This window comes from Polypterus senegalus, chromosome 18 (assembly GCF_016835505.1).
Source record: "Polypterus senegalus isolate Bchr_013 chromosome 18, ASM1683550v1, whole genome shotgun sequence".
In the NCBI taxonomy this organism is placed as follows: Eukaryota; Metazoa; Chordata; class Cladistia; order Polypteriformes; family Polypteridae; genus Polypterus; species Polypterus senegalus.
The window spans coordinates 54221741-54238583 of NC_053171.1; the positions used below are offsets into that span (position 1 = coordinate 54221741).

At 41.1% G+C, this 16843-nt stretch overlaps 1 protein-coding gene across 2 annotated transcripts in view; it reads right to left on the reverse strand.

Moving 5' to 3' along the window:
• Window positions 1-258: 258 nt before the first annotated feature.
• The window catches only part of psen1 (presenilin 1), a 52874-nt gene continuing 36289 nt past the window's right edge, over window positions 259-16843 (reverse strand). For both annotated transcript variants that reach the window (XM_039741481.1, XM_039741480.1), the window contains 6 exons: window positions 13737-13957; window positions 7539-7637; window positions 4741-4830; window positions 3947-4105; window positions 1941-2059; window positions 259-702 (listed from right to left, as the gene is read on the reverse strand). In XM_039741481.1, coding sequence (XP_039597415.1) covers window positions 547-702; window positions 1941-2059; window positions 3947-4105; window positions 4741-4830; window positions 7539-7637; window positions 13737-13957 — 844 coding nt within the window. In that variant the 3' untranslated portion in view covers window positions 259-546. The remainder of the gene's footprint in view (window positions 703-1940; window positions 2060-3946; window positions 4106-4740; window positions 4831-7538; window positions 7638-13736; window positions 13958-16843) is intronic.

The window sequence follows — 16843 nt, forward strand, 5'->3', positions numbered from 1 at the left end:
TCCCTCTTGTTCCAATAGGTTGACAGTTGCTGAGCCTGTGGTCTACAAGATGACTAGGGAGTCCCAGGTAGATATCAGTGGTGACTGACCCAATTTACATAACCTCACTAGTTTACCGTTTAATGAAATGCTACAGAACATCACAGAGTAGGCTTCTCCATCTAAAACAAGCCCCCTAAAAAGGGTGAAAACAAGGGGGGGAGAGAAAAAAAAAAAATCACAGCTTGAAATGACGGACAGATAAAAAACAAAAACAGCAGGCCTCTAACACCGTGAGATGCACAGTCTTTTAAGGTGGTGTAAGAGGCACATCCTCAATTCCGTATTAGACCAAAGCCACTTATTTTCCAACCCACAGATGATGGGAACACTTGAAACCATCTAGACTGCACACACCAACCAAGGGAAAAATATAAATCAAGTTTCCAGAATGGTTTAATCTCTTTTTGCTCCTGAGGTGATATTGAAGGCTTCCACTTCTCCAGTATTATTATTACTTTTAGTTCTGGTTTGTTAGCAGCTGTGCACTGCGAAGGGGTCTCAGTGCTATATGTAAAACTGATGAAGAGCTAATTGGTCCATGAAAGGGCGCACAAGGTTGTCAGTAGCAAAATAGAAGACGAGGCCAAAGGTGATGGAGATGGGGAGGGCAGGAAGGGCCTTCTTAAAGATTGCCAGAAGCAGCAATGTTAGGCACAGGCCCTATGAACAAAACAGAGAAAGAGGAATAAACACCAATCAGAAAACAGAGTGGAGATGCAACAACCAAGAATATAGCACCTATGCATATAAACAAAACGATTATTAAAAAATGACTGGCTGCCTAAGAGTGAAGAAGCTTGGGAAAGACATTCCAATATATCCTTAGAAGTATGGTATAACAGGAGCAAGATATGCAGAGAGTAACATTCCTACAGCATAAGCTTAAGTCCATTGCCCAAAATACACATTTAATGGGAGATAAAGTTTGAGCAATTCTGTAAGTAAAAGCATAATACAAACATCACCAACACCCAACGCCCAAATAAGTATTATCAGTAGTATTACATTCTGCACAACATACGACACATTAACAACTTAAAAGTGAGTTAGCTTTAGGTGGCTGAAGGCATGCTGTGACCTGTGTGTATATTTGCAGTTTTTCCCAGTGTTTTGCAACTTTAACAACCCAAGATATCATTTTTAAAAAGATATAATTTTCAGAACAACAAAGCAGGCTTTTAGTTATTTCGCATTATTTATCCAACACAATTCACATTGGCATGTGAATCCTCAGCAGCTGATGAGGTTTGGGAAATCAAACTGTTGCATACCAATCTAAAGGTTTGTCAGCAGCACTCTGCAGTGTCAAAGGCTCTTGGCACAACCTGGGTTTGCCAGAAAGAGAAACAAGACGGACTGAATGACTCAATGTACATGTCTATACTGACTCATACAACAGGTTTGGCATTTTGATTAATCTTCCTCCCCAGGCAAGAGAAAAAGGACGCCTCATTAAAAAAAAAAGTAACTGGACACGTGGAGACGAGAGTTATATAAGATGGCATAAAAGTATAACCTACTCTAAATATTTTCCTCATCTTGCAATGGCAAACTGCCTGTTTAAAAAAATACTTTTAAGACTAAGTTTTTTTTTTTTAACAAATAACTGAAATTACTAGTGCACAATAGCACAGGTCACAGCATTCAATATACTGTAAAACTATGAAAGCCATAGGTTTGCACTCTGTCATTGGATGATGTTTACTCCCAATTTTCTCAGTTATAATCTGAATTCCATTAGTCCTCGCCCAGCCTTTCTACTTGTTGCGCTATCATCAAGTTACTGTTTGATGCAATTTAAGTAATTTACTTGTATTGTAGCAATGTTGTATAAAATAAACCATGGCCAACTACTCTACAAAAAAAATATACACTGTGCAGAAAGTGAAAATACGTACAATAAGAATGGCAACAAAGCATGCCAGAGTGGTATTCCAATCACCACTAGCTGTGGCAGAAGCTTTTCCTACTAGCACACTGTAGAAGATAAAATCCCCCAGTCCAAGCTTCACACCTCCTAAAAAAAACACAAGATAAATGTAGTATATTGTAAGACTAGACTTTTGGAGATTCCATAGTAATAAGGGATTATGGGTATGGGGGAGCTATTAGGAAGTAAAGAATAATAATAAAGCTGTGTAACGTGTACTCTGGGAACAATCTTAGTAAAAGGATCTGTTAGTTTACTACTTTGAACCGGTCTCCAGCTTCTTCCTTTTATTGGTACAATACTACTGCCCATAGATTTAACAACAAAGATATGGCAAGAAACCATTGGAATGACAGAAAGCAGTTTATATTGTGTTTTAATATGTAATCATTAAAAAAAAAATTGACCATTACTTGCTGATCCATATGCAAGTTACAGCCATGTTAAATTAGACAAATTGCTCAGTGATTTTCAGGTACTGACTAGTTATTAACTACATTTACATAATCTTAGGAAGTCGATGGCAGTAGTAGCGTGCTCCTGTGACCGCCAATAATGTACTCTGACTTAACCACTGTAACCACTAGTGGTGCCACTGAGGCTCCAAACCACAGACACAGCAATATCCAATACAATTCCAGGCTCAAATAAAGAATTTTTATTTGACAAAGACACCTTTTCTATAGAACACGAACAAAAATAAACCATGCACAATTTTCCTTCCTCCTCTAAGACGCGTAGCCCACTGCTTACTGACTATGACTTAACCTAAGCATGCTTCCTTTTAAGATAGACCCAGGAATTGCTTCCGGGCTCCTGTCCAAGTACTCTGAAACACTTCTAGGTCATATGAAAACCAGGTCAGTCCTCCCCCAGGAGCGTTCTTTGGCAGTTCACAAAGACACTGACAGGCCTGCGGCTACTGACTAACTCCCATGCCACCCTGTGGGTGTCCCGATTGGGTTTAGCTCTGAGAAACACTGCCACCTGCCATACGGGACAATGAACTGCTCCTGGTAAGACCATTTGCCCGATATTTCCATTTTGGCCTCCTGGCTGGGTGTGAATCTTTCCTTTATTATGGCCAGGATGCCTTCTCCTTCCTTGCTGGCACCTATGCCAGTGACTCAGTCTAAAATGTTGATGACTCGCCTCCTGGTGTTTTGGACCTAAAGTCACTTTTGTGTGGAGCACTTGCAATCGAGCTCCAGCCTTACTAGGCCATACGTTTTGGGCATGTACCAAATTAACATCATTCTGGACATGTTTTTAAATGCCTACCAGACAGATTTAGTGTCACGATCACACCTAATCCATTAATAGGTCCCAGATGGGCTTGAAGTGGAGAAGGACAAACAAACTGATTGCCTTTACTACACTATTGGCACATAGACTTATCTTGCTCAACTCGTAGAATCCTAACTCACCTCTTAAGTCAGTGGCTAACTGATGTTATATACTATTTGTAATTGGAAAAAATCTAATTCTCTCATTGAGAACCTGTACAAAATTTTTTAAAAACTTGGCTGGATCTAATCAACAACATTTTAGAATACGCATTCATACTGGAGAGAAGGACTTCTTTCCCTCTTTACTACTCTCAAAAGATTTACTCTGGCTGTTGGCCTTCCTCTCTTTCTCATGGCTGGGGGTTGAATTGAATTTATTTTTGTTAAGTTTGACTTGATTTTATGGAAAGTTACATACTTTTAATAAATTCAATAAAAGAGGAAAAAAAATCTCTACAATGAAAAATACAGCAATTACAATTCACCAATCATTTTAAAAATCGGTTATAACATCAGTTTTTCCTGAGTAAATAAATATGTAGCATGCTGTATTTATGTGTTGTTCTAAATTGTCAGGAAAATTACACAAAACTAGCCATCTAGGACTATGAACACATACAATCTTGGGGAGATGACCATTCACATGCCCCACTAACTGCCTGTAATGAGATTTGGTCATACTCACTCTCTTCTGGGTCATCAGTCGGAACAGCAGGAGCCCGATCACTAGGCATCTGCTGTATTTCTCTACGTGTCTCTTCAGTTGACTCAATGGGCCCCAGATCATTTAACTGTTCGTCAACCCATTCTGGTGTAAAGCCTCCATCATCCATCTGGTCTGTAGCTATGACACAAAAAATTAGTATAGAAAAGGAAATGTAAACATAGATTCCTGTATGTAGAACAAAAGAGGAAATGATGGCCATGGTATTTAATGAAACCATCCATCCATTATCCAACCAACTATATTCTAACACAGGGTCACGGGGGTCTGCTGGAGCCAATACAGGGTGCAAGGCAGGAACAAATCCTGGGCAGGGTGCCAGCCCACCGGAGTTAATGAAACCTTCACTGCAAAAAAGGCTGTGTTCACTGACTGAAAAACAATTCTTATCTAATGAAATACTTGAAAAGTCACTGATTAACTCTGTAAGGCTTTGTCCTTTACTGTAGAAAATTCCTACAAGTTGGATTAGCTGATTATGTACCATTTAAATTCATACATTTAGGGGTTGGAAGCTCTGTTAATAATATGGAAATAGACACTGTTCAGTTTTCCAGTTTTTACATAAAGCCATTTCTTGTCTGTATTGAAGAACAGCACACTCACTAAATGAGAAGGTATCCATATTTGTGAAAATCTTTTTTGCTCAAAATATTCAGAACATTTACTTTTTGTCAGCTGTTCATTTTGCAAACATTAATAAGACAACCTGGTGATTTTGATAGCTTGAGCAAACAAAAATAAGCAAGACTCACCCTGAGAATCTGGTGCTGCCAGCCTAGGAGTCTGCTTTTTCTGGGATTCTGCATCTCCATCAGCCATGCCTACCAACCACACCATTGTAGCTAATTGGGGGGAAAAAAAACAAATCAGCAATGGTACAGTGATCAGTAGTCAGTCCACCTCTACAGGATTTCTCTCTTTGGGTCTAAAAATTCTTTTATATTTCAACTCTGTCAGCGCGCAAGGGTTTCGTTCAAATATCTATGTCACACACAGAATAGTAACAGAACAATATTCAGCTAGTGACATCTTCCACCACAAAACAGCTTGCAGTAGAAATGCACAAGTTTATGGCCACCAAAAATTAGTCAAAAAAGCAAAAAAAAAAAGCATATTTGTTATTCAACAGACTAACAATACAAATATTTTTCATCAAAATGTGTGATGCTCTTTTTGTTGTTCTCTTGCACTCATTATGGGGGAATAATTTTAAACTGCACCTCATGTTCTATACAGAATGAGCAACATGTCACAGCGCATTGCTTTGTGGGGCATCAATGTCATATATAGATGAATGTATATGGGTTGTTTATAATGAGGAGCAAACATTAATGGCATATTTAGAAAAAACACATTTTTAGAACAGCAAATGGACAAAGGAAAAAGAAGGGATCATACCAGGACAAAATAAACAGAGATGCAAAGCAACACAATTCACACAAGTTGAATTTAGAATTTTCCAAAGAATGAACAAAGCAACCCAAATACAGTGCATCTGGAAAGTATTCACAGCGCATCACTTTTTCCACATTTTGTTATGTTACAGCCTTATTCCAAAATGGATTAACTTTATTTTTTTCCTCAGAATTCTATACACATCATTCCATAACGACAACGTGAAAAAAGTTTACTTGAGGTTTTTGCAAATTTATTAAAAATAAAACTGAGAAATCACATGTACATAAGTATTCACAGCCTTTGCCATGAAGCTCAAAATTGAGCAGGATCATCCTTGAAGGGCTGCTTTGAAGGTCCCAATGAGCACGGTGGCCTCCATCATCCGTAAGTGGAAGAAGTTCGAAACCACCAGGACTCTTCCTAGAGCTGGCCGGCCATCTAAACTGAGCGATCGGGGGAGAAGGGCCTTAGTCAGGGAAGTGACCAACAACCCGATGGTCACTCTGTCAGAGCTCCAGAGGTCCTCTGTGGAGAGAGGAGAACCTTCCAGAAGGACAACCATCTCTGCAGCAATCCACCAATCAGGCCTGTATGGTAGAGTGGCCAGACGGAAGCCACTCCTTAGTAAAAGGCACATGGCAGCCCGCCTGGAGTTTGGCAAAAGGCACCTGAAGGACTCTCAGACCATGAGAAATAAAATTCTCTGGTCTGATGAGACAAAGATTGAACTCTTTGGTGTGAATGCCAGGCGTCACATTTGGAAGAAACCAGGAACCGCTCATCACCAGGCCAATACCATCCCTACAGTGAAGCATGGTGGCAGCAGCATCATGCTGTGGGCATGTTTTTCAGCGGCAGGAACTGGGAGACTAGTCAGAATAAAGTGAAAGATGACTGCAGCAATGTACAGAGACATCCTGGATGAAAACCTGCTCCAGAGCGCTCTTGGCCTCAGACTGGGGTGACGGTTCATCTTTCAGCAGGACAACGACCCTAAGCACACAGTCAAGATATCAAAGGAGTGGCTTCAGGACAACCCTGTGAATGTCCTTGAGTGTCCCAGCCAGAGCCCTGACTTGAATCAGATTGAACATCTCTGGAGAAATCTTAAAATGGCTGCTGCAAAGAGGAATGGGCGAAACTGGCCAAGGATAGGTGTGCTAAGCCTGTGGCATCATATTCAAAATGACTTGAGGCTGTAATTGCTGCCAAAAGTGCATCGACAAAGTATTGAGCAAAGGCTGTGAACACTTATGTACATGTGATTTCTCATTTTTTTTATTTTTAATACATTTGCAAAAACCTCAAGTAAGCTTTTTTTCACGTTGTCATTATGGGGTGTTCTGTGTAGAATTCTGAGGAAAAAAATGAATTTAATCCATTTTGGAATAAGGCTGTAACATAAAAAATGTGAAAAAAGTGATGCACTGTGAATACTTTCCAGATGCACTGTAGCTTACTCCACTCATATTTTATTTATTTACAGTTTGACTTCTGTATGTGCATGTTCTACAAACATGAATTACACCAACTGCAGATGAAAGATACTCCAAAAAAACTGAAATTGCCAAAACCTTTGGCAAAGATGTATGTATGTGCAGGCAAAAATGAAAAAACTGCAAGACTGATAACTGATATGTGCTTGCACCTGTGAAGTGTAACACAGTACTAAACACAAAATGCTTGAAGTACAAACAGAAACTGGTGTGCATCCTCTATGTGCTACTGTGTCTACAGCTGCCTGTATAGAGTATAAACTGGCCTCAGAAGGGAACGTAAAGTGCACTCTCTCAATGATGAAATATCAATCTTATTTTGAAAAATGGCATGTTGCTTGCCGAAGTGTGCCTTAAAATCTGTAAAAACACATCAAGCACAAGAAAGCAGAAAGAACTACTGGGGACAGTTCAGAGGGATCACAACAAAGCAACTGGGGCATGTGCCCCCACTTCATGCAGTGCAAAGGATACCCCTTACCTCTCATAGTGGGCCTCTGATTGTTTGCCTGAAGTCCTAGTTACAGAGTATATAAGGTGGCTAGCCTTCTACCTGTTTCACCTTTATTAACAGACTCCGTATTGATTTCAATTTTGATTTCTTCAACTGTAACAGACACATCCCCTATCATACTTTATACTTGGACAACACTTACAAGAGTAAATTAGAGCTGGAAATATTGGCTCATTCCTCTCTTGGGCAGTCTCTACCAGCATTCGGAGTGGACCCTTCGGGCAAAGCACAGCAACAAGATCTAAAAATGGGAAAGCAAAAGAGAACTAAAAATTACTATGACATATAAAGAACTGATGCCCCTGTGTTTGGCATGACTATAGTACATCATACAGAAATGAGAAGTAAGCTGTTTCTGTTGTGCTCTTAACTAATGTTTTATTGGCTCATCTAAAGCCCTTTTACTATGCCGAATCTGGAACATTAACTATGAACTTAAAGGTATAAGTTTGTTTAAAAAAATCTGTCAGTTTGTCATTCTGTAACAAAGAAACATGAGTGTGAATAGAAAGCACAGAACATCAAAACCAAACACAGGTTAAATCCAACTATAGCAAATACTGAAGTAACAAAATTTTCAAAATAACAAAATACTTTTTGTGAGCCAGATAAACGACCATACACCATGTTAAACGAATCTTGTTTTAACAAAATATAAATCTTAGTATAACAGGATAAACTTTTTTCCCCCCCCGAATAAAAATGGGCACATTAAAAAAAGTTACATCTAAAGTTTTTCAAGGATAATACAGGTATTTTATTACTATATAGACTAAGCAGGTACAGTCTAAAGATGCAGCTACAAAGTTGTCCTTGCGCTGTTGCCGTTAGACACAGCGAATCGCTAGCGGCCGAGGTTACAATACTGTATATTTCCCATATTTTCGTTATAACAATTTCCTTTATAAAGAATATTTTTATGGGCCCGTGAGTTTTGTTATAACAGGATTTCACCTATAAAAGGTATAGCAAGAGTCTCAGCTCACAAGCTATTGCATTTTTTACTATTTTGGAGAGCTGGACAAATCTTGGTTTCCAACTAGATGTCTTTTCCACTCCTCATAGCTTTACTGGCTGTCAAGCACAAATGTTCCTTTACAACAAGTTAAAAGTAGGCATGAACAGTGGGCACTAGACTCAGTTTTGTACTTTCCTGGCCTTGATGGAAAGTTGCTCACTTATTTTTTATTATCTATTCAATCAATAAATACTTTTCAAAAAGACAACCTCGCAAAATACTTTACCAATGAAAAAACTATTTTAAACAAAGCTATTGGCATCAGTCTTGTATTATTACTTAACTCAAATAAATACTGACTCAACTTTGTGCACAAATACCATTCCACATGCCCCCGCAATTTACAGTTAAGTATCTTGGATAGTCTGTATATGTGAAAGGACTTAAAGTGCTGTAATGTCCATCCATCCATCCTCTTCAGCTTATCCAGGGTCGGGTCGCGGGGGCAGCAGCTTAACCAGAGAGGCCCAGACTGCCCTCTCCCCGGGCCACTTCTTCCAGCTCTTCCGGGAGAATCCCAAGGCGTTCCCAGGCCAGCCGGGAGACACAGTCCCTCCAGCGTTTCCTGGGCCTTCCCCGGGGCCTCCTCCCGGTTGGACGTGCCCGGAAAACCTCACCAGGGAGGCGTCCAGGAGGCATCCTGATCAGATGCCCGAGCCACCTCATGTGACTCCTCTCGATGCGGAGGAGCAGCGGCTCTACTCTGAGCCCCTCCCGGATGACTGAGCTTCTCACCCTATCTTTAAGGGAAAGCCCAAACACCCTGCGGAGGAAATTCATTTCAGCCGCTTGTATTCGCGATCTCGTTCTTTCGGTCACTACCCATAGCTCATGACCATAGGTGAGGGTAGCAACTTGGATCGACTGGTAAACTGAGAGCTTTGCCTTACGGCTCAGCTCTTTTTTCACCACGACAGACAAATGCAGAGCTCGCATCACTGCGGATGCCGCACCGATCTGCCTGTCGATCTCACGCTCCATTCTTCCCTCACTCATGAACAAGACCCCGAGATACTTGAACTCCTCCACTTGGGGCAGGATCTCTCCCCCAACCCTGAGAGGGCACTCCACCCTTTTCCGGCTGAGGACCATGCTCTCAGATTTGGAGGTGCTGATTCTCATCCCAGCCGCTTCACACTCAGCTGCGAACCGTTCCAGAGAGAGCTGAAGATCATGGCCTGATGAAGCTAACAGGACAATATCATCTGCAAAAAGCAGTGACCCAATCCTGAGTCCACCAAACCGGACCCCTTCAACACCCTGGCTGTGCCTAGAAATTCTGTCCATAAAAGTCATGAACAGAATCGGTGACAAAGGGCAGCCCTGCCGGAGTCCAACTCTCACTGGAAACGGGCTCGACTTACTGCCGGCAATGAGGACCAAGCTCTGACATCGGTTGTACAGGGACCGAACAGCTCTTATCAGGGGGTCCGGTACCCCACACTCCCGGAGCACCCCCCACAGGATTCCCCGAGGGAAACGGTCGAACACCTTTTCCAAGTCCACAAAACACATGTAGACTGGTTGGGCAAACTCCCAAGCACCCTCCAGTACTCTGCTAAGGGTGTAGAGCTGGTCCACTGCTCCGTGACCAGGACGAAAACCACACTGTTCCTCCTGAATCCGAGTTTCGACTATCCGATGGACCCTCCTCTCCAGAACCCCCAAATACAGTGGTGTGAAAAACTATTTGCCCCCTTCCTGATTTCTTATTCTTTTGCATGTTTGTCACGCAAAATGTTTCTGATCATCAAACACATTTAACCATTAGTCAAATATAACACAAGTAAACACAAAATGCAGTTTTAAATGGTTTTATTATTTAGGAGAAAAAATCCAAACCTACATGGCCCTGTGTGAAAAAGTAATTGCCCCCTGAACCTAATAACTGGTTGGGCCACCCTTAGCAGCAATAACTGCAATCAAGCATTTGCGATAACTTGCAATGAGTCTTTTACAGCGCTCTGGAGGAATTTTGGCCCACTCATCTTTGCAGAATTGTTGTAATTCAGCTTTATTTGAGGGTTTTCGAGCATGAACCGCCTTTTTAAGGTCATGCCATAGCATCTCAATTGGATTCACGTCAGGACTTTGACTAGGCCACTCCAAAGTCTTCATTTTGTTTTTCTTCAGCCATTCAGAGGTGGATTTGCTGGTGTGTTTTGGGTCATTGTCCTGTTGCAGCACCCAAGATCGCTTCAGCTTGAGTTGACGAACAGATGGCCGGACAATCTCCTTCAGGATTTTTTGGTAGACAGTAGAATTCATGGTTCCATCTATCACAGCAAGCCTTCCAGGTCCTGAAGCAGCAAAACAACCCTAGACCATCACTCTACCACCACCATATTTTACTGTTGGCATGATGTTCTTTTTCTGAAATGCTGTGTTCCTTTTACTCCAGATGTAGCGGACATTTGCCTTCCAAAAAGTTCAACTTTTGTCTCATCAGTCCACAAGGTATTTTCCCAAAAGTCTTGGCAATCATTGAGATGTTTCTTAGCAAAATTGAGACTAGCCCTAATGTTCTTTTTGCTTAACAGTGGTTTGCGTCTTTGAAATCTGCCATGCAGGCCGTTTTTGCCCAGTCTCTTTCTTATGGTGGAGTCGTGAACACTGACCTTAATTAAGGCAAGTGAGGCCTGCAGCTCTTTAGACGTTGTCCTGGGGTCTTTTGTGACCTCTCGGATGAGTCGTCTCTGCGCTCTTGGGGTAATTTTGGTTGGCGGCCACTCCTGGGAAGGTTCACCACTGTTCCATGTTTTTGCCATTTGTGGATAATGGCTCTCACTGTGGTTCGCTGGAGACCCAAAGCTTTAGAAATGGCCTTATAACCTTTACCAGACTGATAGATCTCAATTACTTCTGTTCTCATTTGTTCCTGAATTTCTTTGGATCTACTTCTCTGTCAGGCAGCTCCTATTTAAGTGATTTCTTGATTGAAACAGGTGTGGCAGTAATCAGGCCTGGGGGTGGCTACGGAAATTGAACTCAGGTGTGATACACTACAGTTAGGTTATTTTTAACAAGGGGCAATTACTTTTTCACACAAGGCCATGTAGGTTTGGATTTTTTCTCCCTAAATAATAAAACCATCATTTAAAAACTGCATTTTGTGTTTACTTGTGTTATATTTGACTAATGGTTAAATGTGTTTGATGATCAGAAACATTTTGTGTGACAAACATGCAAAAAGAATAAGAAATCAGGAAGGGGGCAAATAGTTTTTCACACCACTGCAGACTTTTTCAGGGAGGCTGAGGAGTGTGATCCCTCTGTAGTTGGAACACACCCTCCGGTGCACCTTTTTAAAGAGTCCCCAGGCTCTGCTTCCTCATTGGAAGGCATGTTAGTGGGATTGAGGAGGTCTTCAAAGTACTCCCCCCACCGATCTACAACGTCAGTGAGGTCAGCAGTGCACCATCCCACCATATACGGTGTTGACACTGCACTGCTTTCCCCTCCTGAGACGCGGGACGGTGGACCAGAATCTCCTCGAAGCCATCCTAAAGTCGTTCTCCATGGCCTCTCCAAACTCCTCCCATGCCCGAGTTTTTGCCTCAGCAACCACCGAAGCCGTATTCTGCTTGGCCTGCCGATACCTATCAGCTGCCTCCAGAGACCCACAGGACAAAAAGGTCCTATAGGACTCCTTCTTCAGCTTGACGGCATCCCTCACTGCCTGTGTCCACCAACGGGTTCGGGGATTGCCGCCACGACAGGCACCAACCACCTTACGGCCACAGCTCCAGTCAGCCGCTTCAACAATAGAGGCACGGAACATGGCCCATTCGGACTCAATGTCCCCCACCTCCCTCGAGACGTGGTCAAAATTCTGCCGAAGGTGGGAGTTGAAGCTACTTCTGACAGAGGACTCTGCCAGTTGTTCCCAGCAGACCCTCACAACACGTTTGGGCCTACCAGGCCTGACTGGCATCTTCCCCCACCATCTAAGCCAACTCACCACCAGGTGGTGATCAGTTGACAGCTCCGCCCCTCTCTTTACCCGAGTGTCCAAGAGATGTGGCCACGAGTCCGACGACACGACCACAAAGTCGATCATCAAACAGAGGCCTAGGGTGTCCTGGTGCCAAGTGCACATATGAACACCCTTATGCTTGAACATGGTGTTCGTTACGGACAATCCGTGATGAGCACAGAAGTCCAATAACAAAACACCGCTCGGGTTCAGATTGAGGGGGGGGGCATTCCTCCCAATCACGCCCTTCCAGGTCTCACTTTCATTGCCCAAGTGAGCATTGAAGTCTTCCAGCAGAACGAGAGAGTCCCCTGTAATGTATCATATTCTAATATTCTAATTATTCAGAACCTTTATAAACTGTTAATGTTTGCGGATTGGGGAGTATCCAGCTCAAATCAGTCTTCAAATACATACTTTAGAACAGTGAAGCTCAATAAAGAATGTTATTTAACTACTATAATTATTAAAAAAAAAATCAGTTTGGTTTAAGTGTTATGAACTTAGGGCCAGACTTTCTGTATCTTGTGTACCCAGGTAAAGCTAGCATCCACTGCCTGAGAATTAAAACAGGGCTATTAAAGCCATGTAGCAGCAGTGCTAACCACTTCATCACTATGTAACCAAAGCAATTTCTAAAATGGCACAATAAAAAAGATATTACTAAAGAAGTTTATTAATTTTTTGAAAAGATATTTATTATCACAGCTGGCAAAGGCAGCTGTAGTTTCTAGACTATCTCAAATATAAACTGCAAGCAACTTCAAGAGACAGATTTGAAAAAAGTGACATCTAATGGAAAGTGTATGTTACTGAATTTAATCATGCAGTTGCTGTTAATGATTGTCAACTTTAAATTTATCAGGCACTGGTCCAAACTCCAAGGTAAATGTTTTTGTTCCTAAATTTACTTGTTTATAAATATGTCTGTTGTCAAAAAAAGGTAAATAAAAACTATTATTAATAAGCTAATTGGTTTATATTCTTTTAAGGTTTTACAAAAAAAATAAAGCATTGCAATCCACATAGTAGTAAATGGCAACCAGGATGCATCATATCTGCATGTAATAGCCAGGGTTTTTTGTAAGGCTGCAAACATGCTAGTTGGTTAAATGGCTGAGGAATCTACCCAGGAATTTGAGCACTAGAAGCTGCTGGCTAGGCTTATAAGAGCCATAGTAGTAACTGTTCACCTTCACGGAAAAGGTACTCAAAAGAGCACTGTAAGAATACCAGATGATCAAAACAGAGAGCAGTCCATAAGTTTGCATTCATTATTGTCAGTTGAGACATAGATCTCAAATGGCATTAATTTCTAACATGGTGTCAAGCAGTCCCATACTTACCATACACTGAAATAACAGCTAAAATTAACCAAGCGGTCCACTCGGGTAGGTACTTGATGAAGACAAGGGCCATGAGGGCACTGATCATGATCAGATAGGCTTGCTGGAGGCGCAGAGGTCCCTTCCAGTGTATACAGATCATCCCAACAACACCAAAATTCCAGATAATCAGAGTCAATGTAATGTAGTCCATTCCCACATTGTATGTCTTAAAGACCTCCCTAACAGAGATGGGGAGAGAGGGGAAAATTAAAGTCAGAGAGGCAACTGGGCAATCATATTAATCACAGTCACACTTTCAAGTCTAACTCCTTTCAGCCAGGTGGGGCTCTTTGAAACTTAGTATTCCCAAAGCACCCAAATTTCAATTTGTTTTTAGCTTTCCAGGTCAAGAAAACCTTTACAAGTACAGCTCAATATTTCATCTTTTACCATTCATTTTGTCTTTTCCATGTGGACAAAACATCCATGTGAGTTTAATTAACGTATGTGTCCATAGTACATCATGTTGCACTTGATATGACAAAGATCAATGTTGGCAGGGCCTCTGTATAACTCCTTCCATCCAGAGTATGGCACTTCACATTAACTCGTTCATGGGGTTCCGTTACACATTTGATTAACTGAAACGTGTTTCTAAACTGTGTTAATAACACAGATACAACTGAGACATGTTACCAGAAGATACATTCTGTATTCCTGAAAGGGAGAATAAAACAACTTGGGAAGGAATGTGACTTTGTACAAGCAGAGTGCAAATTACTGCATATTTGCTATGCAAATTACAGTGGCTTGGCTACTTTCTATAACGTCCCGTCCCCCCAAAACTGTTACATTTAGTTTGATGTGCTTAATCATTTCCAATTTGTCACTGGTTTCAACCATAATTCTACAACAGTTACTAGGCAGAAGCCAACCTGCTTCTTATTCAAAAGTTTGATAATTACTGCCTGATATTAAAATAAATAAAATCAAGATTGGTTACTGCAACCTCAAAAATCTCTACAAGTTTATAAAACACTATCCTCCCTAAACCCAACTGCTACTTTGAACCCACTGCCTTCTCATTCACTGTTCATCAATATCCTTGGGGTTTTTGCTGCTCTTTGTAATATTAAATTTGAACATCATGAAACTAAACTGTAAAATTAAACCTTAAACTTAAAGATAATTTGAGCTAAAGGTGCAAATGTTTTGTCTACTTATAAGGCAAATAATTCAACTTGAGCACCTTCAGAAAATATACTATTTCACCTGGCCTGAGTTTTACTAATAAACACATAACAATGCAGGAAATAACATCCATAATCCAACCCACTATATCCTAACAAAGGGTCATGGGGGTCTGCCAGAGCCAAACACGGCCAACACAGGTTGTAAGGCAAGAACAAATCCCGGGCAGGGTGCGCACGTACACACACACTAGGGACAATTTAGGATCACCAATGCACCTAACCTGCATGTCTTTGGACTGTGAGAGGAAACCCACACAGACACGGGGAGAACATTGAAACTTCACGAAAGGGAGTACCCTGGAAGCGAACCCAGATCTCCTTACTGCGAGGCAGCAGCGCTACCACTGCACTACTGTAGAAAATAACAGCAATACTACAGTATATTACCTTGAGACATGACAAACCGGCTTTAAAAAAGGTTAGACAATGCAGCAAGGAAACTCAGTGCAAGCCATGTAGCAAACATGATTACACCTTGCCCACTCATTCATAAAACAGTTTCTAATCCAAATTTAAAGGAGCACAAATCTGCACTATTTGTCTCTCATGGACGTTAGAAAACAATTACTGAGAAACATCATTTTAAGCTTCTATTTATAACAGTTTCACACTCACAAACAGAAGCTTACTTGATGCCTGCAACTCAAACAGAAAGACCTGTTCAAGTTAAAGCAAATCCTTTTAGATAGAATAGGCAAAGGTATACTGTAAATATTCAAGGACAATTTCACTGTATAGTTATAGTTAATTTGTAGCACTGTAATACAAATGGCTAACAGTTAAAGATTTTAGTGTTAAATTACATATCATGTGATCTTTATATAAAAAAAAACAATCTGCTTATTCACACGCCTTTTATCTAATACTAGCAAAATACCCGCACTTCGCAGCAGAGAAGTGGTGTGTTAAAGAAGTTATGAAAAAGAAAAGGAAACATTTTAAAAATAATGTAACATGATTGTCAATGTAATTGTTTTGTGACTGTTATGAGTGTTGCTGTCATCAAGGATTTGATTATCATTATTTCTTTCAATCAGGTTCGTATTTGGAGGATGTGTTGTGTTCAAGTTACATTCCGTGTTTGTCACCCGTTGTAAAGATAACAGGTTTCATTCATCGAAGTGTTCACTACCCAAATTGGTACTCATGAATCTAAGATGTTTAACAGGCATTCCCGGGATTAAGTTGTGGATTTGCCTGAGAATATTTAACGGCAGCATGTCTATGAACTTAATTTAAACTTAAGCTTTATACCTTGCTTTCCTATTGATATGTCTACAAAGGCTTGTTCAGCTTCAGAGGGTTGTTCCTTTCTTACTGCATCAAACAGCTCGTCTTCCTCTTCATCTGAGACATCACACACTGCATGCATGGCTTTACCTTTCCCAGTTCTGTAAACTTTAGCAAAGTGGATCGATTTACCACATTTTTTACACTGTCTTCCTTTAGCTGGACATTGACTTTTTCCACAGTGTGCGTTGTTTCCGCAGTAGCTGCACTTATGATTATGCTTGTATGCGTCACTCATTTCATATTCTTTGGCTGCTTTCTTAATTGTGTAATGCGTTTTTTGGTTCAGCGCTCTTTGGAGCTCTTTCTTGCTGTCTGCATACTGCGGTCACAGTCAGTTCACGTGAGCCGCTCAGAGTACGTGCATCAAAGGTTCTCAGCTGTGGTTGTGCTATCTCGTGCGATCTTGCGATGTCCATGGCTTTATTTAATGTTAGCTCAGACCCGGCACTTAAAGGTTTCTCTCGCACTTTCACTGAGTTTGTGCCAAACACTATTCTATCCCTGATCATCTCATCTTCGTTTGCATAAGCATAGTCCTTCACCAGCAATTTTAACTCTGTTACAAAGTGATCAAAAGTC